Below are 23,496 nucleotides of genomic sequence, written 5' to 3'. Positions count from 1 at the left end.
ACCTCCTGTCTCCCGCTTCCGTGCTGCTGGAGCAGCTATTTGCATCAGATGATCGTGTATTTAAAAAAAAAAAACCATGACCACAGGTGTCAAGAAACCAGTGACAGTAATGGAGGGGAGGGGGAGGGGGGGGACTGCCGGCACGGTCTGTCTGTCAATCTGTCACTACCTTATCATTAGCCCGTCAGCCCAGGCAGCGCAGGTCTGACCCAATCAGCAGCGCACACACATCACACAGACACACACACCTGTACACTTCCAGCAATATCACAGAGTTCATCTGAAGTTTGACAGACAGGGACATACCCGAGCTGTCTCCGTGCATACCCAGTGGGGAAAAATGCACCATGACGCAGAACGATCAATCTAAACGGGAGACAGCAGCTGAAAAATCAATAAATCATTTACAAACGGGATATTGGTTACTGTAATAGTCCATATCTATCAGCGTTATTATCACATTTCTTTATTTATATAAGTAGCTGTTTTGGAAAGGATGTAAAATAAAGAAATAAAGGAGGGAGCTTTATGTTTTTAGGGTGTTGTCCAACTGTTAGGCAAATAACAGTAAGGGTCAGGTGAAGTTAAACAGACTTCTATTCAGGATGCACTCAGGAAGAGTTGTCTTTGTTAGACTTCTTTCTATTTAGCATGGTGGAGGATTCAAATAGCATTGTATGGCATGACCAAGTTTACACTTATTCACATGTTTTCAGAAGCTTTAAAGCTGGAGTTTTGGGACTTTTACATATAAATGAACGTGTGTTACATTCAAGCCTTCCCCAAAATAAGCTCACACAATGCTGATTATGCCGATCACTGCCAGATAAATCTCTCTGTATTTCACATTACGCAAAGTTTTTAAATCCGGTGTCTGTGGCGACTTTCCCGCGCTAGCGTGTCTTAGTGATGCGTTTTACGTCAATCAGCAGCGATTGGTTGGCTGAGCCGGTTAACTTTTGGTTTAACCCTCAGCTAACTCGACTATTCAACTGTTTACTATCAACGCCAGAAGGGGGAGACAAAAGCTCTGTACTGCAGGTTTAAGTATAACGCAAAATTACTTAAGCAGGAAAATAGTTGAAAACCTGTCATAGAATCAATGACTTTTATTTTTATGTAAAGGCTCTTAGTTTTTTGTTTTTTTGGTATTGTTTTGACATGGTGGTTCAGTGGTGGATGCCTCAAAAATTGCCTGATGAAACTAAAGTGTTATTTTATCAAGTTGGAGTGGGTTTTTTTTTTTGAGAAATCACAGATATTAAAATAAATGATTTGTAAGTAAAATAATATGGCTGTTTTAATTCACATATTAAAGAATAATAATAAAAAAAAGACTCAGACTGAGTTTTTACTTTTTTACTTTAATGAGGCCTACTTGTCATGTGGAAACGCACATCGTTTCGCCCCTCGGAGGCGATAACAGATAAAGTACCAGTAGCCGAGGAAAGGCCCGCGGAATGCCGGGATGCTCGCTCGAGGGGCCCTCAGTTTAAAAAATCCCCCACTGTCATTGGAGAAGACCTTGCTTGTTTTTCTAAGCACCTGTTGAGCTTTTTCAAGTGCAGAATTAGGGGCTGTTTGGGGAGTTAACCCAGGACGCTCCTGCACTCCCGAGACAGGAAGTCTGATTGGTGATATCTGTGATTAATAGCGCTCTCTCTCTCTCTCTCTCTCTCTCTCTCTCTCTCCCTCTCGCTCTCTCTGTCTCTCTTCCAGATGTCCTGAGACATTATACGGTCTTGTTTTTTTAAAATATGTAAATTCCTACATAATCAGTTCCTCTACACTAGTGTTTGGTTTGAGATGGAGTTAATATAATGTGTTGTTTTTTTTTCTTTCCCTGCCGGTTTGATTATTATTGTTTCCACACTAATTTGCTGAGAACGGATTCATCCACCACGAGATGATTCCACAAGCCATTCAGAGCAGCATAAATCACTTTTTGTAATGTTTCCTTTCTGCGCAAATGTAATTTCTTTACTTTTCTTTCTTTAATTGCCATATAGGAATGTACATGCAAGTAATCTATGATATGGCATTCCTCCCCCTCCACATGAGGTGATTATTATTTCATGACGGATTGGTTTTGCCTTTATTGTATGAAAATGGTTTATAATTCATTTCATTTTTAATGTGATCAGTTTGGAATAGTTACTCCAGCGGTTTGCTTTAAAAACAGTTTAGGCACTTGGTAGTAACTGTAGTTTATTAGCCTGACCGAAGCAGGCCTCATGATATTTGAGCACCTTTTATGTCACATTTATTTCATCCGCTTCCCTGATTTACCTTGTTTTATGCCAACTGTAAGTGTTTTCTTACAGATATGGTGCAAATTTATCGTCATCTGTCATATTATGTTTGTATTTTAATAAAATAACATAATAAAGAAAAATGTAGACAAGGCTCTAATTGTATGTAATGAAAGATCAGCACAGCTACAATCAAAGCAATGCATGCAATATAAAGCTATATATATCCTTTGCAATCAAAAAAACATAAATCATTTCTACCTCTTCTATCTGTTATTGGTCGTTTATATGGTAACTCCCTGGAGTTCATAATCTCACCCTGGGCATCTTTTTTTATTTATCGCCATGACATTCTTCATTCTTTCCCCTCTTTTTTCTGCCAGAGCATTAAAAAGAAGCTGAGATTAATCAGAGTTTCTATATCAGAGCACCCGGCCTGGTCGCTGATGGATATCACATTGGCTTTTGTTACTGCAGATGACAAATTGTAGGGGGGGGGGGGGGGGGAGCAGCAGCTCTCAGGGTTTGTTTAGCATTCCAGATCCGATGTGTTTTGAAAAGTATTAATGGAGGACATGGAGGCACGAGATATCACCTGCAGGTTCAGTCAGGAGTGCTGTCAAAACCAGAGTGGGCCTGTGAGGTGAAACTCTGTCATCATGACACTTTTACAGTACGCCTCATCTCAGCCTTCAAACCGCAGGACCAACTGTGATTTTCTGCCTTGGCTCTCAATGAACCAAGAAATGTATCATGTAGTTACATTTCTTTTTTGTAAAACAATTAGCAACATGTATGTTTATTTCTATAACACATCAGTTTTAATAAGTTTAACAAACCATTTCTCTGTCATCTACTTTATGTTTTTTATGCTGGTGGTTTTGTCAATCAAGGACAAAAAGGAATCTCCCCTCTCTAGTATAACTTTCAAACAGTGGCTACCTCGTGTTTTTAAGAAAACTTTCCATTATTTTATGTGTAATTAAGAAACTATTACAAACACATGTAAGAGCTGAAGACTGTAGCTTTCAGTGGGTCAAGTATGCGTGTGAAATGAATGACCAGTATGTCTCTCATGTATTAGTCCATTTAACTGGGGGAGTTGTGCTTCCTGTGGCAGTGACCTTCTCCCTGTGGCTGCTAGGAATTAGTCATTCACTGTGTGTCTCGGCATGATGGATGACACCTGCACCCGTTGAGCAATCGCTCCCTGGCGCACTATTGTTTTTCTTTCTCACTTTTGCGTGGGAGCAAAACTGCGTGCATTCCCGAGCCAAAACCAACTCAGATAATCATCTCATCTGCAATGATGTATGATCTTCTCTCTCTGGAAGACAAGTTATCAGGCGACCTGGAATGTCTGGCCAATACAGTGGTGGCAATACCAGTGCTACCAGTGAATCTACTTGTTGGGTCCTTCCCGGAGACCTACTGCGTCGTCCGCATGAACCCCAGAGTCACATTGCTCCAGCTGAATGTGGATGATGCAGCAGTTTTTTTTCAGCGCTCTGCCTCATTGTTTCTGCCATATGGTCTTCTTATCCGATACTCGAAACAAAAGCCAAATTCCACGGCTGTTAAATTCTGCATATGACGTTAGCTCAGACCAATAAGAAAACCAGGCGCTGAATCAAAACTATATGTTGTCACAGTTTAAAATCAGTGTAATATCTCACTGTATTCTTGCAGCTCTTATTTTCCACTGCACACTTAACCTTTTACGCCTTGTCTTGGCGTAGAATGCATTTGTTGCAAATAGGAGACTTGTAGTGTATATGTAAGAGTTTGTCCTAATGGCTGTGCTCCAGACACTCCTTTGCTATTAGCACTTATGCCTAACTGAATGTGTATGTGTGTGTGTGTGTGTGTGTGTATGTGTTTGCAGGGCGCTAGATGACAAGCCCTGTCAGGACTATTGTGGCTCCGAAACAAAAGAACCTTCAAATAATGGAATCTCTCAATATGTCACCCACTGATGCGTAGCAAAGCCATAAATGTCAACCAGATGGCAGGTCACTGTAACATTACGCCCCTCCGCACAGCTGTAGGAGGTGGGCGCCTTGCAGGAGAAGTTTTCAGCCACACTCGGGCAGAGCGGAGGGGAAACCGAACCGAGAAATTCAGCAGCATCATCCTCTGAGTTTGCCCTCACCATGCTCAGTGATTGTGCATCGGAGGCTATGAAGGAGTGTGAAGTGCTCCCAAGAGTGTGTGGGTTCACTACTGGCGGGCTCTATGATTAAACAGTAGTACGTGCTGACAGCTGGGGTAGACGAGCATGATGCACTGGGGCCTGGTGGAGCAAGAAGCTGCCTCTTAGTGGTGTGGAGGAAACTACATATTTTGTGTCCTAAGGCCTTTACGCAAAGACACATGACATGTCACCATCAGACTTGAATCCAAAGAAGGCTTAATGGATGATTAAACTATCCAACATTTCCTGCTTGAGTGGAAAATAATACCGCTCTCTAAATATCAGCGGTTAATTACGCCACTAATAATAACCCCAACGGATTAAAACGTAGTGCAATGACGGGTTGCATCTTTTGTGTATCTGTCATTAGTTGAATACAACGCCCTCTTCTTCAGTTTTTTTTTTTTTTTCTGTAGTTTGAGTGACAGGGCACACCATAGCATTGTTCCCTCTTGATTCCCCTAGAAAAACATTCCCTGTTGCTATTTTCAGCTCTAAAGATACAACACAGAGAACAGTTCTGACTGGGAGTTGTCAAAAGTCATTCTGGGACATAGAGGGAGCTTAAAGTAGTAGTAACTAAACACCAAAAACAACATCTCAAGTGCTCATTAATTGCTTTAATCATCACACATTGGTACAATATCCAAGGCTGTTTGAAGGTCAACTATTCACAATTATCAGATAGCGTCAGTTTCAGTTGATAGATATGTAAATATAGGAAGTATACGACATATATATTGATTTTTTTTTAGAATATTTCTAAGTTATAAGTTGTGGTAAACCTGCTGTTTAGCACTACTGTGTGCAGCATGTCATACAAAGGTCAGTTTAGGATTATGGTTGTGCAAATTTTAGTTTTTTCTTCAAACGTCTACAGCTTGTCCATTCATCTGCCATCAGCTGTTCTTCAGGTGTCTCGTCTGCGAGGGTGTTAGACAGACGCTCAAATAAACACGACCCGGTTTTGCATTCATGCTTGTCATCACTTAATTCTTCTGCAACTGCCATCTTGGAGATACAGCATGCAGCCGTAAAGACACTAGTCCATAGTGCGTCACGCTGACCGCCCTTCAACACGCTGAACTAATCACCGAATCTGAATTTCACAGTGGGGCTGGCCTGCTAATTAGTAAAGAGTGTTAACTAATGTTACCTTTCTAAGTTAATGAAGCATTTAGAAACCTGTATTCTTTAGAGTTCCTGTAATATGAGGTTTACGATGAGGCCCGAAGTAGTTTGCAGTATGCAGATGTGCACAGTCGCTCTGGTCACTGGCAGGGACAAATAGCAACGCTCTCCTTTTCGGGGTTATTATTGAAGAGATTTCATGTGTTTTTTCAGCTAGTTGATGATGGAAAAGCATACTCAACTTTTGTGATAATCAAAAACAGTCTAGTTCAGTTTAAGTGCAACTCTAAAAACACACTAAAGGGTTTTCTGCTGCTGCTGTTGATTCTAGTCCTACCTCTCTGTATCTGCAGTATAGTATCTGGATTATTCTACAACTCTATAACTGTAAAAACACACCTACTTTACCCATATAAAGAAGATTTAGTGCCTCTTAGCTACAGTACAGGTAATAATTTATGACATACTCACATGCAATATTCACATTATCACAGAAAACAGCTTTTGTGCACGTCCTGCATATGTTGTAACAGTGCTGTGCTGATGTCTGTTGTATAAGGTTGTTTCTAGAGCTGCAGCAAAGAGTTGATTCATCAACTGACTGAAAATTAATTGGCAGCTATTTTGGTAGTCGACTTATCATTTTAGTCATTTTGAATTTGAGGATTTGAAGCTTTTTGGTGTCATACATGACAGTAAACCGTATTTCTTTGGATTTTTGACTGTTGATGGGACAAAAAACATTTGACGACTTCACCGTCTAAAAGACATTTTTCACTGTTTTCTGACATTTTATAAACAAGATGATTGACCAAGAAAATAATCAGCAAATGAATCGATAATGAAAATAATCATTAGTCGCTAATTGTACTTAAAGTTCAACTTTGTTGACCTTTGACCTGAGCTGTGCTGACTTTTTGAGAGCACAGCCAATGGCTAAAGGCTACTACTTATGCTGCGATTGAAGATAGAGGGAAAATTAATAACTGATCATGTTTGCTGGGAAATATCGGCTTTCAGATTCAGTCACAAATTTTGTTACGAAGATACTGTTTGAGTTCATATTGTAGCCTGTAGTTCTTTGAAAAACCAGATCAGGAGAAATGATAAAATGTGCAAACAATTACTAACTTTAAGTTTTTGCTAATTGCTACTTGCTAATGAATTAGCTCCCACAGACCCTCCAGATGCAGCAAAGCCTAACATGCAAGTTTTGTGTGCAAGAAGATTTTTGAGATTTGCAGTAGCAGTGCACTGCTGTAGTGCACTTTTTGGATGGGATTGCAGTTCAATTCAATTCAGTTTTATTTATATAGCGCCTAATCATAACAAAAGTTATCTCAGGGCACTTTTCAGGTCAAGACCGTATCAGAAGCTCTTCTTTTCCCAGGCTCTGTTCTCCTTTCACCAGATCACCTGTTAAGACATGTTCGGTCACTTCCAGCATCTTTGTGTTTGTACAAGCTGATCGAGCAGGCAGGCAGGTTTGGTTTCATCACGAAATCTGATTACCTGATGAAAGATCTGATGTGCTTTTACCTTCACTGCAGGCCTATTAATAGCGAGGCCTGAAAATGATTTGTCCAATGTAGTTGTTTTCAGGGCAGTATCATTAACAACCATAGTCAGGTCAACTGAGCCGTGACAGATGGAATTTTGTTTGACTCTTACCCGCCAGTAGCTCGGTTCAATAGTTCTTCATTCTCCCATTCGTAAATTAAGATGCATGCAACTGTAGAAAAAGTCATTTTTTTCTGTGGTATTTCACTTGATAATTACTTCCCTGGAAAAACCCCAGAAGACACACTCTTTTATAGACAATATGTTTAATTGAGCAAATTAGAAGGAGCCCATATTGCACAGCAGCTGTGTACACACACGGTGGAATCTGTAGGGGAAGCCCTCAGAGAACCAGTAAAGGGATGTAGTGAGAATCGTGAGTTAAAAAATAAAAACCTGATTGAGTCAGAAGGCCTCCGTGCCAAAGCAGTGGCTTTTCAACACAGATGCACATAGTTAGCGTGTGTGTGAAACCTCAGAGTCCCTCACTGATCACTCGGGCTGCATTGATTCTCCAGCTGCTGGCACATTACCGATGTACTGGGTTTGCATGGATGATATGATTGGTGGCTTCAGCCCTGCAAAATGTGGAGAATTATAGTCGCTCACAGGGATTTTTGGAAAGAAGACTCATTGGACCACTCATTCAGACATATGTTCTTGCAAAGATGGCACAAGGCTCAAAACACCAAGACTTCTTGAGGTAGTTGGTGTTTAAATTAGGCGGGGTGATAATCAGAGTGGTGATTAGGTTCCTTTGAAAGGGTTGGCTGGCACTGGCTGTCTGTCAAAACCATCTGGTAGCAGCAACAAGTCTTCAGCCTTGCGTACGGCTTTCAAATGAATGGAAAGGAAAAAGATGACACGGACAAATTATCCAGTGACTTTTGCCCCGGTTAGCAGTCAGGCAACCTTCTGAACAGATTATTTCAAGGTGAACTGTGACGACTGACGGACAAGATCAGATTTATGGTGCTATCTGATCCTCCGGGGCTTTAACAGATACAAGTTCACATTGGGTGCGTGTGGTAGAACTTCCTGGTGTACAGCGACAGTGTAATGTGCGTACTGTCAAAAGAAAAGAGTGGAAAGCAGCAAACCAGCGAGCCTCGTATGGCTGCAAGTAATTATTATTTGCATTATGGATTCCTTCGTTGATTAATTGTCGGTGTAATCATTTAATAATTAAATAAAAATATAACTAATGATGTCAAAAAAAAATGTTAATATTGCTTGTTTTGTCTGACCTACAATCAAAACTCCAAATGTATTCAATTTACAGTGATATAAACCAGAGAAAAGCAGCAAATCCTCACATGTGAGAAGCTGGAACCAGCGTCTGTTCAGCATTTTTGCTTAAGAAGTGACTTTAAACAGTTTCTCTATTTTCTTTACTTTCTGTCCGTCAACTTAAACTGGAATTACGGTCGATGCAACGGGACAACCGCAGTAGATACCTACAGCGTTGGGTTTTAGTTTTTAGCTCAGTGTCAGATTTTACTCGTTGATGGTACCACTGCAACATCGTGATACACCGTGATGTATCGTACAGGATCAAACAATACTGTGCTTTAATTACATTCCCCGGGGGGACTTAGTAATAAAGAGCAACAGTGGGCTACACACATACTTCTACTACTGGAGTTACATCCAGGTAACTTCTTATGTCGCCTCGTCTCTTACTACTATTACTTACATGTTTTCGTTCATGCATTCATTGCAATAGAGAGCAGCAGTTGCGCTGAGCAGAGGGTTTGCAGTGGAGTGGTAACTGTCTTTACTATCAACAATCACCACCGATTGCATGCACAGTATGAATGAATGTCTAAATATTCACTGCTTCCAGGATAACCGATGGTTTCATAGCTTTGCCGATACCCCTTAACTATAAATGAGGCTCTTGTTTCATTAAAGGTTGTTATTAATAGAAACATCTGGAATTTTCCTGAAAACTGAAAACATGCATTCACCTAAATGTCCATGTTATTAAAGTGACTTACCCTGACTGTTTGTTTTGTTTTTGTTTTTTACTCTCTAGGTTTGGTGGAGATCTGCTTGATGCATCCCCTCGATGTGGTGAAGACGAGGTAAGCCACCCATTCAACCTGAAAACTTGTTGCTTGCTGCTTTAAAGAAAGCGATTTTTCACTTCACATCTGCCTCAAATCTTCTTCGTGTGGGTACATGAGTTTGTGTAGCGAAGTCCCGAGCATACCAGGTCTTTTTTTTTTTTTTCCCAACTCAGCTCAGCGGGCCTGGCCAGCTTGGCAATCATTCTCCACACAAGCTGGCACCGGTGCCAAGAGCCTCAGACATTTTGTGGAAAATGAAATGCATCATTTACCCATTCATTCCCCACACAATGTTAACGTTAGATGTTTTATGTTTTCAAATTTTTTACCTTATTACTTAATTGAATCATATCCTTTTATTCGGCCTGTGGTTCTCGAAAATGACGGGGACTTAAAAAATAAATCAGATGCCACTAAAAGCTTTCGCTGCGTTTCATGGGATGTTTTCCGTTACCATCTCCTGTTTGTGTGTTATGCAAGAGTGGCAGCAGTCTTGAGCTGCAGAGTGATCAGGAGCCTCACACCACAGTGTCTCAGCCTGCCATAAACAGGTCGTGGGCTACTACTAAAGCTTTATAGTCTTTCACAGGCCCAGCCAAGACCTCTGGCTTAGTTCTTAGCCCCCCTGCCCCATTCACTACTTGTCAGTAAATTGTACTGCTTTTTCTGTCATTTACGGCAGCAGTTTCTTGGTAAATAAATTGCTCGGCGTGCCTTTTAAAAAAGTGAGATGGTTACACTTTGAAGGCAATGCCACCACCAGAACACAGAGAAGGAAACGCAGGGATAAAAGCTAAGGGTGAGCGGTGTTGTATTAGTTGATATTTGATACTTTGAAGGCACACAGTGTGATTTATGGTCACGTGTAGAAGGTATGGGGGTTTATTACAGGTAAGTCTTGAGCGCCTCGCCTGTCCGTCCTCACACCGGGGTCAGGGTTAAAAGTGCACTCACTATTTTCTTTGTAACACTCTTCCTTAAAAAGTGGTAAAAGCTGCTCTAAAACTGGACAGGTTTATCTGTTTGTTTTCTGTTTGTGTCGCCATGTGTTTATGTTGATAGGCGTTCTGTTGCTGAAAAAACGGGCCGTGTAAATTGATTCCTTTTGGTCTTGGCTCAGTCTTTTTTTTTTTTTTTTTTTTTTTTTTTAAGAAAGTGCAAGAAACAAATAAAATGTTTTTTTCTTATTTTTTATTAGGAGCCGTGCAACCATGTCAAGAATCTAAACTATAGGAGTTGCTGCTCGTTACTCGAAATGACACATACGTGCAGACATACACGCGTGCGTATAGATATCGAGACGTTCATGCATACTGTACATGCATGTTCACACACTTAACATCCACACATGAATTCATAAACCAAGCATACATACCAGCTAATTGGGACACTGAGGGAGCTGAAATCTATTAGCAGGAACCTTGGAGCCGAGAGTCAGACACAGACACACCTCCACCACCGCGCTCTCTCTCTCGCTTTCCCTCTCTCTCCCTCTCTCTCTCTCTCTCTCTCTCTCTCTCTCTCTCAGGCATGGCTCTTATTAGGCACCGGCTCCTGCTTTAATGTCCACCGGTCCAAATTGATCGGCAACTGGAGTAAATTTACTTTTTTCCACCAACTCAGAATCAAAGGGATTTTTTTTTTCTTTCTCCCCTTTCTCTCTCTCTCTTTTTTTTTTTTTTTTGAAGGTAAACTTGCCAAAATGTGTACTTGCCCAGGAGCTAATATTTACCTATTTTCCAAATGAGAGTTTATCTTTCTACTCTTTCTTTGAGGGGGTGGTGAATTGCAGATTTTGGATTAGCAACAGCAGTTGGTGTAGAAACACTCAAGTAGCCAAATACTGCAGCTATGAATCAAAAGAATGTCAAGACCGTTTGGGAGCCTTTTTTTTCCCTTTTAAACAAATACTGATTCATCTTCTAAGATGACGGCTTGGCAGATAAATGAATAACTGTGTTCCAGAGATATTTCAAAAAAGGTGACACATAACTTCTAACATGATTGATGGCGCAAAATTTCGGACTACTTATGAGATATTTTTAAAGTGGAGCAGGAAAGCAAGTCAATTATGACAAAATTATTATCTCAGATCATCAGTAGAGATACCGAGTGGTACAGTCAGCACGCTTTTGGATAATGATAGATAGCATTTTAAAAATATTTGACTAGCCCACACTTTGCTTTAGATACGAGCCCTAAAAGTGAAAGTCCCGGTTCTAAATGTGTCTTTTAGCCTTTGTTGTTTCGCTTTTACTCCCCGTCGTGTGTTCACTGACCAGTCAAGCCATGACCCCTGTTACTCACCTTTGCTAACAAGTACATCTATCTTACATCTGAGGGTCTCCTGCAGAGCACACTCTCCATCAGTGTAACTAACAACCTCTTTCATCGCTGTTTAAATGCATACACATTAATATCGGCCGTTTTGACTGAAATACATGGATGTATTACATATCTTTGTGCAAGAAACAAGCTGGTATAGAGGTCAGTGTCTTGCCCCAAGAATTCCTTGGCTAAACAAATTGCTATTAATAGAATTGGTCCTAGTTTGAATTGAACCTTTGACCTTTCAGTTAAAGAATATTTACCACTAGTAGAACTGGAACTAATGATTACTTTTGCTATCCATTTATCTGTAGGTTATTTTGTTTTAATTTATTGTTTAGTTGATAAAATTTCAGACAATCCACACAGATGCCCATCACAAACGTCCCAAACCCAAGATGACTTCTTCAGATTACTTGTCGTGTCAAACCAGATTTATGCTGATACAAAACTCATTTTGATTATTAAAATGAGCAAATTTGTTGTTGTTTTTTTGTCCTCCATTGTTTTGTCGATTACAGTGTTTTAGCACTAACAACAAGGCCACATTTCTGGCTACTACCTGGATCATGAAGACATTATTACATACCGTATGTCCTGTTTAAAGTTTCGTTATTACATGGGGAATGTACACACATTGTGTTGCAGACCAGCCTGACCTTCAATACAAGTCATCAAGATGGCTGATGGCAAGATAGCCAAAGCCGTTTAGAGAATAAAGCATTGTGTTTTAATAGAAGAGTTGTGTAACGTGAACTATTGAAGGTTTATTACACACATAATCTCACATCTGTAGTTGAGACCGAACTGGCCGTCGTTCTTTGTTGCTTTTAATACATAAAATCCAAAAAGTGAATCCAGAAATGTGACATTTTTCTCATTGTGAGTCACTCTGGATAATAATTAGCCCAAAATGTAAATGTAGCATACTTCACACAAAGTAAACAGTTAATTGCCCCTGACCCTGACCCCCCCTCAGTGGGTATAGGCAGAAATGTGGGGGTGAAGATGAAGGGTGCGGCGCGGGGAGGGAGGTGAGTCGTCAGTTTAGCAGAGAGAGACAGTGGGACCGGAGTTACAGCTTTTCATTAACCTGGAAACCACCTAGTTACATGGTTCATGGGCTGGTCTCAGCTCACTTGGAGGTAACAAAGGGTGTCGGGCGGCACTTTCTGCAGGGGGCTGTGCGCTCGGGGCACCCCATCTGACTCTGATCAGGTTCCCCCTCTCATTAGAGAGTAGCACGAAGCCCGGATTTCCCTTCATGTTGAGATCCTGTTACATGGAGCTCCACCCTTATACACATGCATGCGCATTGCGCAAACATACCCAACTGTTCTCCTGAAAGCAACTTCCCATCACCCCCTTAACTTCCGCTCCGGAGACCGAAGCCACGCCTTCCTCATGTCTGTGTCTGCCTGAGCAATACTTCTCCTGTCACCAGGAACTTCCTGCAGTTTCCACAGCGTGCACATGATCTGATGTGTTTGCCATAATGAGCCCCAAAGATGTATTTCGTGCAATAACTCTTGACGGAGCCACTCCCCTCCGCCCCTTTTCTCCCTCTGCACCCACACTTTCTTTCTCGCTGTTCTTGTCTTTCCTGCTTTCCATACTTATTCTTTCCCTTCTTCTTGCTTCTAGTCTTTTTTTTTTTCTCCCAGATAAAGATTCTTCATCCAGCTTTGTGGCTCCTCCCCGCTGACATGCCACTGCTGACTTCTTATTTCAACTCTTTTTTTTTGCATTCTGTCCTCTGTGGTTTCAGTTTTTCAGCAACCGTCTCACTTGCACTTTTGCTGAATCAGCCACTACTTCTGTTAATATAAACCTCATTATATAACATCATCAACATCATGTGGAATGCATTGTTTAAACTTTCATCATTACTTCTGAATTTGTAGTTTGTCGAGCGATTATGCAATATTTTGTTTTAAATCCCTGTTGTACATGTGTTTTAGAAGATTTGTATTGAATTATGCAGTTCTGTAAATTGTGTTGTATGACATGGCTGTCAGAGTCATTGCAAACCTCGAAGCTTGCCAGGAGCCTGTTTCAAGCCTGATTAGAAAAACCTGGTACTGGCCCTTGCTCGCGGCAGTATCCATGGCAACACTACCTCCATTTGGTCACAGCACGCATGAAAGTGTGTCCCACTTGGGGGGCTTGAAAGTGATCTTTGATGAGGGCTTTGACAGATGACGTCCAGTCTTTTTGCGGGACGTGTGACAGCGCCGAGGATGGCCCAAAGGCTTCACCCCCCTCCCTCCCACCTCCACCTCTGTTTGCCCCCAACTGCTTGGTGAACCCCTGTGCACTTATGGAGGAATCCCTGACACAACCCTCAAACAGCAGGGCACAAAGCAGCAGCAGCCTGATAGCTGATCTTGCCTTGTAAAGAAGCAGGCAGGTCAGCGGTCGTCAATCCGGCTCCTAATCCCCCTGGCGCTGTTAGACTGCAGGGCAAGACTTTATTCACAGTGTAAACTTAAACACATGCCGCGTGCATGGAGGATCGCTTCAGTGCTCGGGCGTGAGCGAGAGCTGCAAGTCCAGTGTAAAAAGGTAGAGCAAGTCTTTTCATGAGCACAGCAGAGCAGCATATTTGGCAGGATTAAATATGATGCCTTTACATTCCTGTCATACTCTCTTGGATGATGCCTTAGTCCTCTCCCTATGTGTGAATGCTGTCCTTGAGTTTCAGCCTCTGGTGTGTGTATATGTAATCTGCCCTCTTATCTGATATTTACGGTGAAGAGGAGGTCACCCGTTTGGCGGCACCTGGAAGTTGAGCAACGTCCTCCTGGATCCATCTTTTCCATATATGTCAATCGATCTATAGAATTGCCATTCTGATTGTCCTTATTATAACTTTAGTATTGTTATTTTGGTCTATTTTGTACACATATCTTTTGGATGTCTGTCCATCTCCTTCCTCTGTTGTTCCTTATCCCATTTGAAGGGTCTAAGGATAGAGGGTGACAGATTGTAAAGCCCTTTATTTATGATTTAAAGCAATATAGATACATTTACTTGACTTGACTGTGTGAATAATGGCTCACCTATTTTTTTTGGCTAGACTGAAATAACATGATAATGTGTAAGACTGACCTACTGTATCTACCTACCCAGCAGCCCAGTATCCCTATGAATCATATGATGTCCATGTATTGTTTTGCAACTCATGATTCACATCCATTGCCAACGTTCTGTGTCAACGTGTTGTGCCCGATATGCAATGAAGAGGAAAAAAGGCTGTGGTGGTTGAGGTGGTGGATGGGCATGTTATGTCTGACTGTCATGCAGGTGACGGGATCCTTCCCTAACCCTTAACAAAGTGTTTTAGTTGACTAAGCTTAACCGTACCGTAGTTGCCAGGAACAATTATTGCAAGAAGGGAGAGTTTTAAACATGTTTATGGTTGATGGAAAACAACATTAGCATGAACGTAATCTGTGGTTCTACAGAATCATCTAAAATATACACCCACCTTCCTACGTTCCTTCTCTAGGGGGGGCTGCATGTGGTGCTTTTGCTTCAGTTTCATTCTGATTTTCTACAGTATGTAAAACTTTTTTTTAATTGAAAGGAGAAAACAAAACAAAGAGTCTGAGGGGAAAAAACATAAAGGGTTAAGGTTCACAAATAAAATACATTCAAAGAAGAGCATGTTTGAGTATATATTATGTATCCCTTCAGTTCACCCAATGACCCCCATCATCAAGTCCCAAAAGAGCCCATCATGAGCTGAAATCAGAAACTGTCCCTTTCACCTAGCCAATATGTTTTTAACAAAATAAAATAAATGGTTTCCTTGTATGCTCTTGACAACATCATAAAGAAGTATGCCATATTCCAACATGACAATTTGGCAATTAATATTTCTGGAATATTGTAAAATATGGGACCTTTTAAAACGGGGCATCCTGGGGGTCCCGGCAGTATATGGTGCATACCGTGCAACGTCCATTTCTTGTCACCCTTTACTGCCAAATATCTAATAAAGGCAAAATGCCAGAAAAACAATCTTTAAGAACCCAACCCATTATTTTTAATGCCATGACAGATGTTGCTGCAGTTACTCACAGATGTAAGAGATGCAACTCACAGCAGTCACAAATGGATTACTAAATTATAGATTTAAGCTATAGATAGAGGTTCACATAAACAGCAGATGTGCATGTCAGTGTGTGTCGTACTGGGGCACCTGTAATCATTATCAGTGAAGGGGTTCACATTCCAGTACACTAATTACAGAGTGGAGGCATTGTGTGCTTTGATTTCACTAGACCCTGACTGTGCTGCAACCACAGTGCTGCCCCCCTGCTGCCCCATCTCTCTTTTTTTCTGACTCTCAAAATGCATGTCTGTACATCCTTTGTCCCGCCTCCATCGCTCCTTTTCAAACTTCTCGCAGCAGCCTTTTTTTTTTTCCACTTTTGAGTCACTTGTAAAGACGCTTTTAAACTAGCCAAAAAATATAGTTGCTTTGGCACAACTACTCGAACAGAAGATGACCAAGCTGCAGCGGTCGGAGAGGTCAGTTGTTTCACATAGTGCCTAAAAACGCAGCCACAATTCTCTTCCTCTTTGTTAAGGCAGTTGTGATAAACTGCACATGAAGTGTTCAACAGACACTTTAGAGCTCAGCATGGTCCCCGCACCAAACCGTACACTGTCTCCTCTGCGGCTATGTGCACAACGTCTGCAGCAATTAATGTTTACATACTTCATCAAACTCTTGAAGTCGAAGAGAGCAGGAAAAGCTGCATGTAATGTCTCTTTGTTAAACCTTTCACAAGGGATGAATATCCCCATACTATAGCATGTTCATTGTTGTATACTTCCTTATTACAAGTTCTCATGAAAGGTGTTGGCTATCTAGTTTCCAGTGTATTTTGGAAGGAAACAGAAGAGAAACTGATTGGTTCCAGGTTACCATAGACCAACAAACCAACCATCACCAAAGCACCGCACGCAGTCATCGCACCTGCAGACCTCGACGTTTCAAAATTTTGAGATGCACACACCAGAATTGCAAAGACCAGCACGAGAGCCACGCAACAGGGCTCACCGTACACTTCCTCCATAATTCCTCATCGTTTGCCTCAAAGTCCGAGGTCCACTGCCTCTGTATCTCAGCCGTGTTTTGAGACATTTGCATCATTGCGACGACCCAAAGGTCCGTATCACCGACTGGATCCGTAATGCTTCATGTCACTCATGGGAATGCGCTGCACTTAAAAAAAAAAGTGGGTCAGGTACAGAATCTGGTTGGCGCCCAGTAAAAGTGGCTATTATCTGAACTGGCCTTAAGTCTTCATCCCTTAGTTCTTACTCAGTAATACCAGTTGAGAACAGTATGGTAGTATTTGACTGAGAAAGATAGATGTTGAAAGGAAAGCTAAATGAAGAAAGAAGACAGAGGAAGATAACAGAAGTGTAGTCTTTCACTTGGATCCCTCTTTATCCACATATGTTTGGGTGATGGTTCCTCTACATCTAGCTGATTAATCTTCCTCCACTAAAGAATATTAGCTGGTTCTGGTCTTAGATAAGTGAGACTAAACACCCAAACCTTATCAAGTTACAAAAGTTTAAATAGAGGAGCTGAAATGAAACATTTTAAAGCAACAATAGCAGCCTCCGTAAAATCTTCTTCATCTGTAGCATGCTTGTTGGCGTCTGCAACAGATTTCTGTGCCGTGGCCTCTCTGAGAAAAGACAGTGCGGTGTAGCAATAGTGACTCTCAGGTTTCTCTCTGGAGGCACGCAGGGCAGTTGTCTTCTGTCTGGAACACACTGTGTTATAGCCAGTGGTTACCTGCTGTCAGGGGAGTCTCCAAAATCCTGCAGCATTCCCTCACATACGAAGTGGCTGTTACTATTGCTGGCATGGACCAGTCTGTCGCCAAGTTATCTTGACCTAGCTTGTCCGGCCTGCCGTCATCTTTTCATTGCTTCTGTTTTTTTCTTGGTTTCGTCCAGCCATGAACTCCTGTACTGAAATAGTGAAACATTTCTTTCTTGCTAAAGAAAAGTTCTTGAGGAGTTCTTGCACGTCTGCAGGAGAAATATGTTCATAATGTTCTCGAGGAAAAGTATTTTTTGCTGTTATATCATGCCATAATTCAAATTATTGCTCCAACATTAGCACCATAATTTCAGTTAACAGCGTTTGGCAGAGGTTAAGAGACCCCAGCTCAAACACCCAAGAAATCCTTTCTGTTACGCAACCACTTAGTGGAAACGTCAGTAAGCCTACTCATTTTTTCCACCTATCTGCTCCACTTGAGCATTAGTGGCTTTCAAAATTAGCTACAGTCTACTCTAACATATAGAGTGATCCATCAGTCAAGAAGGAAGTTTTGCAATGCTCAAAACATCTGAGTCTCAGTATTGGCCTGGCCTTGCCCCAGCTGTCCCCGTGCTGTTTTATGCACCTCTTTTCCTGCTCTTCCATGGTAACACAGACTGATCTCAGGTCACAGGGGTCACAGTATATGAGCAGACATCTGGACCAGCAAACTGGTCCCAACATCACTATAGGGAACAAGAAGAGTCAGTTTTATCGGTTTCAGAAAGAATCTGGAGGGACAGAAGGATGTCGTAGCCCTTTAACAGTCAGAGTAGCTTTTTCTCCCTTATCCATACCGCAGCCTTACTCGTAACCAGGGCCGTCCCAGGTCCAGTAGGTTTGTGGTGCTGGTGAAACCCAACCTGGCCTGGTTCAGATCAAGCGTTGACAGCCTGCCGTGTCACAAGCGCCAAAGGTTTATCACTTCCCCTCTGCTCCCATCTTACTTCTTCTTCCCCTCGTCTTTATTTTCCTATTCTGCTCTCCAAAGGTTTGTCTTTATTGGCCTCCAACTGCCATGCTCAAACACTTTTTTCCTCTAACAGTTTGTCAAAGATTCAGTCTATCAGTATTAGTTGTCTTTGCTCACTTTGTCATGTTCTTTTAAAATCAAGTGTCTTTGTTTTATGCTCTTTTTTATTTGTCAGTGAATCAGTTTCTACTCCGAGAGAGTCAGTCAGCACTGTTGTCAACAACAATGAGTTGTCAAAACAAGCAATTGGATCACAGGGACAATTTTAGTTTTGGTTACACTCTTTTACTGTGAAGCATGATTGGATGGCTAAAGTCATAATTGGCCGTCTTTGCCATGTTGGATCATTTAGGTCGGAAAAGTGCTCTTAACCTCATGTACCAATGCAATGGACTTTTACCATCTTTATGATCCTGCTCATTAAAATTAACTGTCTGGCTGTAAAAAATAGATTTCCCCTTTATGTTGCCTTCTGGATTGTCTTATGCACTTCAGATCTAACATGAGAAATTGCCCAACTTTTATCCCTTCCCCCTGGTGTTTCACTTTTTTTTTCTTCAATCATATATTTTGCCTCTCTCCTGCTTTTGTCAAAGCACTTGGCATTCCACATGTGAAGGCATGAGTAGATCAAGGCTCTCGGTGTAGCAACCAGTCCAAATACACAGCAACACACATAAATCATAACGTTCATACTTGGAGCGAATTGCACAATTTGAAATATTACGGTATAATAGATAAGCAAAAGATAACTATCTGTTATCTTTTGTTATTAGATTATCATTTCTCGATATAGAGGTGTTAATTCATATGTTGAACTGTCTGAATAGCTGTAAATATGATTTGATATCTGCTTTATTAGATCCTAAATTATAAAAGTGAGTCAGTAATCAAAATTGCCTTGCACTTAGTGCCACTGAGGGAATACCCCTCATTTATTAGGGCATATTTTTTAACAGATCCCCTAAAAAGAACAGCCTGCCTCTTTCAAAGTAGGCCCATCAAGCCTCCGCCTTTTGATCAATCCAATAACCCCCCTACCCCTTCCCATAGGCATTTTTTAACACCATCATTAATGAGCCTCACCTCAACATCTCGTCTTCTCTGAGGTGACAGCCTGTCTTGTTGGACCCCGATCCGAGCCCATTACCACCCGGGTCTGGTAGCGGACACAGCCTTGTAGGGACCTCAAACACCGTGCTCCTGTCCATAAAAATACAAAGAATGGGGCTCTAGCCTGCAATTCCGCCCTCATTTACCTTTTTGACTCCTTTGTGGACGCCTAGAATTTGTACTTTTATAGGCGGTGGAGGTCAGGTGGATGAGGTCTTCAGGATTATTTACCCCAGAGTGCTTGTCTCGCTCACAGAAGCACCAACCTGCCCTCGCCTTCACCCTCACCTGGGCAGCTCCGGGCCTGTAAAGCACAAACATGGGGAAAGTGGGTTGTGGGAAAGGAGGGGGGGGGACTCTTCATGAACTCACAGATCTCATCACCTCTGAGTATGCTGTATCTCCGCTAGCTTTTGCTGATGATTGAAGGAGATGCTCGGAGCAGTGTGTTTTAAAGAAGCCCCAGGGCTTTACTTGGGTCTTCTGTCTGCAGAGTTTACGATCCGCATGGCTGACTTCAAGGCCAAGTGAATCTGCCAGAGCTGTGGAGGCTGTTTTGTGATCTTCTTTAGCCAACAAGTATATCTCCTTATTCACTAAGGTCTTATGAAAAGAAACTAGAGCCTTTTGTCTGTATAAACCCTCTAAAACAGGACATTTAACCTGAACTGACTGAAGTTTTAAGTCTTAATTTTCACTGGTGGTTGCTGTGAAAAGTGCAGCTTCCTTGCCAGGGGCCTGACGGTTCCCCTGCTGCCACAAGTTCTTCTGGTCCTCCCTATTATCTCCCTCTCCCTGGGCCTTGCTGTTTGGTCCCTGGCTTTTATGGCAGGGTAGGAGAGGGCCATGAGGAAATGAGGTGACCCCGGGGTCACGAGTGGAGTCAGGGGGCTGGAACCGGACCACGGCCCTGCCAACCCCACTCTCTCAGGGCCGGTTCGGGTCGAGGCAGGCAGAGCAAAGGAGACAGGGGGAGACTGGGGACAGGGTCCCTTCCATCCTTGACCCTAGCATCATATGCCTTTAATTAAGCCAGATTTGAATTTGTTTACAAGCCCCAGTAGTCTTAAATCTTCCGGGTCTTTGGCCCCCCTCCACACCCCTCATTCCACCATCCCCTCATACCTTGAGTCCTTCTTTTCTTCTTCTCTTTAATATGGTGTCAGACATCTATTTATTGTGCTGTTTTAACTGGTTTTTAGAAACGGGTTACAAGCTATTTGGGAATCCACCAAATAGGATTTGAGGGACACCCCTCTAAGATGTTAATCTGTTAGCGATATGAAAGGCCGCTCACCCCACTAAACTCCCCCTCCACTGGAACCTGGGGGCTCTTTATGGCCCCATCAGGCACCCGCATGGACGACTTACTGCTGACCTTGTGACCTGGCAGTTGAAGCCATATGAGGAGGGAATCTTTCTCTTGTCCCGTTCCCTCCTACTCTCCTCACTTCGGCCTCATTTTCTACCCTCCAAATCCCTGATGTGATTTTTTTTGTTTGCACTTAAAGTATTTAAATTCTTCAACCTTGAAGCGGGCTTTCATTCGCTGTGTTTCATTAATCACTCAATCAACTTATTGAGTGTATAATCGGTAATTTTATCCGACCATTTATTTTGGCGTGTTTTTTGTCGGAGTTTAGGATCCATGTCAAAGCCATATGGCAGTATATAATGAGATCTCTTCTTATCGTCTCGATGTCTGAAACTCTTCATCTCTAACAGGCACCATTTATTCATTCTTTCGCCCCCAACTGGTCTCTCATGTAAAAGATTTACACACAGCTCTCCAGCCTTTATTAGGGCGGTACCAGCGTGTTTGCTATACAACAAAAAGTCCTTCGACTGGCTCCATCATATTAAAAATTTACACGTAACTGAAGAGCTGTTACACTAGGCTTACTAGCATGTTAGTAGCCGAAAAGCTTGCTGCAAATGGCCTGGTCATGGGGAGTTGGGTGGCTAATTGGATCGGTTGGGTTAAATAAATGTTTTAGTTCTCCCCTGCGCTGGGGGGACCTGGTGGCAGGAGCCTCTCATCTTGGCTGAGGAGGGGGAAAAAAAGACAGATGAAAGGGAGAGGCAAGGAAAATAAGGAGGGAAATGAGCTCATTTATGATAAAGATCAAATTTGTTCAAAGTGTATTTTACACACAGGTGTCACAACTTAATTTACGCAGATAGTGACGACAATAAAGACAGAAGACAAAAAAAGATTAACAAGTAACAACAATGAGATTTCTGTAATGATAGCGCCTAACACAGAAACTAGTGTGATACAAGCTTTTAATGAGAACTTTGTAATTGCAGGTTCCAGATCCAGAGGGGAACCAGTGACCCCACCAGCTACAAGAGTCTGGGAGACTGCTTCCGGACCATCTTCCGCAGAGAGGGGTAGGTTATCCACGACTGTTGTTGCCAACTAAAGTTAAAAAAATAATGTTTTGAATTAGGCTTCTGCCAATGACATCGGTTTTTCTTTTCCTTGTGTACAGGGAAGAAACACTTTCTCCTTTTTCCTCTGTGTTAAGTGATATTAATTGTCTGTAATAATTTAATGTGATTCAAAATACTTGAATGATATCGCTGTTTGTTTGTTTTTTTAGCCTTATATATCATATTCCTCTGTGCCGTAGACCTCTGTTGTCCAAAAACTATTACTGTCAGACTGTCATATCAGAATATGATATATAAGGCTTTGGATACACACACGATACTTACAAGTATCGTGTGTGAGAAGGATCAGTTCATTGTTGGTTTGGCTCTGCACATGAGATTTGTTGACAGTAAGAATAATATAGAACATGGCCAGCCATATCCTTTAATATGTCCCTTAATCTGCAGTGTGAGGCAGGTTTGCACACAAATTCATACAAATAATGCATAAAAGCTATCTAAGAATACAAAATATGCTAATCTAAAGAAAACATTGTAATGCACAAGAGTCAATGTCCAATCCAAAGCTGGCCAACGGTGACCAACACTAAATGAAGTATTATGCACTACACTATAAATTAATCCAACTGGTATTTGCTTATGATGTAGCTTTTATATTAAGTTATTGTACACCTTTGTATCATTGTAAGTAATATCACAATCACAGTGACAATACATAAGGGGAAAAAATATGTAGTCAGCGTTATTATGAGTGACATTTATAATTTATTCAAATGTAACTAAACCACATGGTGGCAGGTTGGTCTAGTCGCTGGAAAGCTCAAAGTGTTGCAGGTTCAATCACTTAAAAACAGCTTATGTGTCTGTCAGTAGCCGTGTGTACTGAGGAAGTATCCTGCAGCAAGTCACTGAACATACATTATCACTCGCTGTAACTCAAACCGGATAAAAGCGAAGCTGTCGGTGCCTTAAAACCTTAAATGTAAAACTTTCACAACTGACTAAAAAGACAGTCGTCCTGCCACGCTCCCTCCTCCTCTGTCTTCCTTGTGACAGGTCTGTGAGACAGTGCAGGCGTAGGAGAAAGTGGTTGCCACTCGGTCTGTTTACGGCGAGATGACAGCTTTACAGCGGATATAAAGTTGATCTGCTGCGAGGTGTGAGCAAGCGCATGGTGAGAGGCCGGCCAGTGACAGTTGGAAATCCTCCGTTGGCTGTAGTTCAACAGACACAGCTATCCTGCTACAGTAGCTGTCCCCTTTTCACCCCACACACACTCTCTCACAGTGTGAAACTTAATGCCTTTGTGCCTGCATGCTTTTTGGGTGTGTCCTTTGGGAGTAGGTCCGCGTGAATTTCCAGAGAACTCTCTGACACAATAAAACGTTTGCCAAATTAAACGGCATCCATGCCATCAAGTGTAGGCTATACAACTGTAGACACGCGCAACAAAGCCATGTTATAGAGTCCCCACAGATGGAAGATCCACTTTCGTGTCAACCAATTATCACTAACAGTATATTTTTGCTGAGGCTGTAATCACTCCCCAGTAGCACATCATGGATTACCTCCAGGCCAAACCACTTAGTTATAATTTATACAAATAGTGTTAGGCCCCA

General features: G+C 41.9%; 1 protein-coding gene across 5 annotated transcripts in view; it reads left to right on the top strand.

Moving 5' to 3' along the window:
• slc25a21 (solute carrier family 25 member 21) overlaps nt 1-23,496 on the top strand; it is a 110,744-nt gene that overhangs the window by 55,868 nt on the left and 31,380 nt on the right. For all 5 annotated transcript variants that reach the window (XM_042388999.1, XM_042388998.1, XM_042388997.1 and 2 more), the window contains 2 exons: nt 9,176-9,224; nt 21,791-21,874. In XM_042388999.1, coding sequence (XP_042244933.1) covers nt 9,176-9,224; nt 21,791-21,874 — 133 coding nt within the window. The remainder of the gene's footprint in view (nt 1-9,175; nt 9,225-21,790; nt 21,875-23,496) is intronic.

The sequence above is a fragment of the Thunnus maccoyii genome, chromosome 16, assembly GCF_910596095.1.
Source record: "Thunnus maccoyii chromosome 16, fThuMac1.1, whole genome shotgun sequence".
In the NCBI taxonomy this organism is placed as follows: domain Eukaryota; kingdom Metazoa; phylum Chordata; class Actinopteri; order Scombriformes; family Scombridae; genus Thunnus; species Thunnus maccoyii.
The sequence above is the reverse complement of the archived record's forward strand: the minus strand, read 5'-3'. Positions and strand labels throughout refer to the sequence as shown.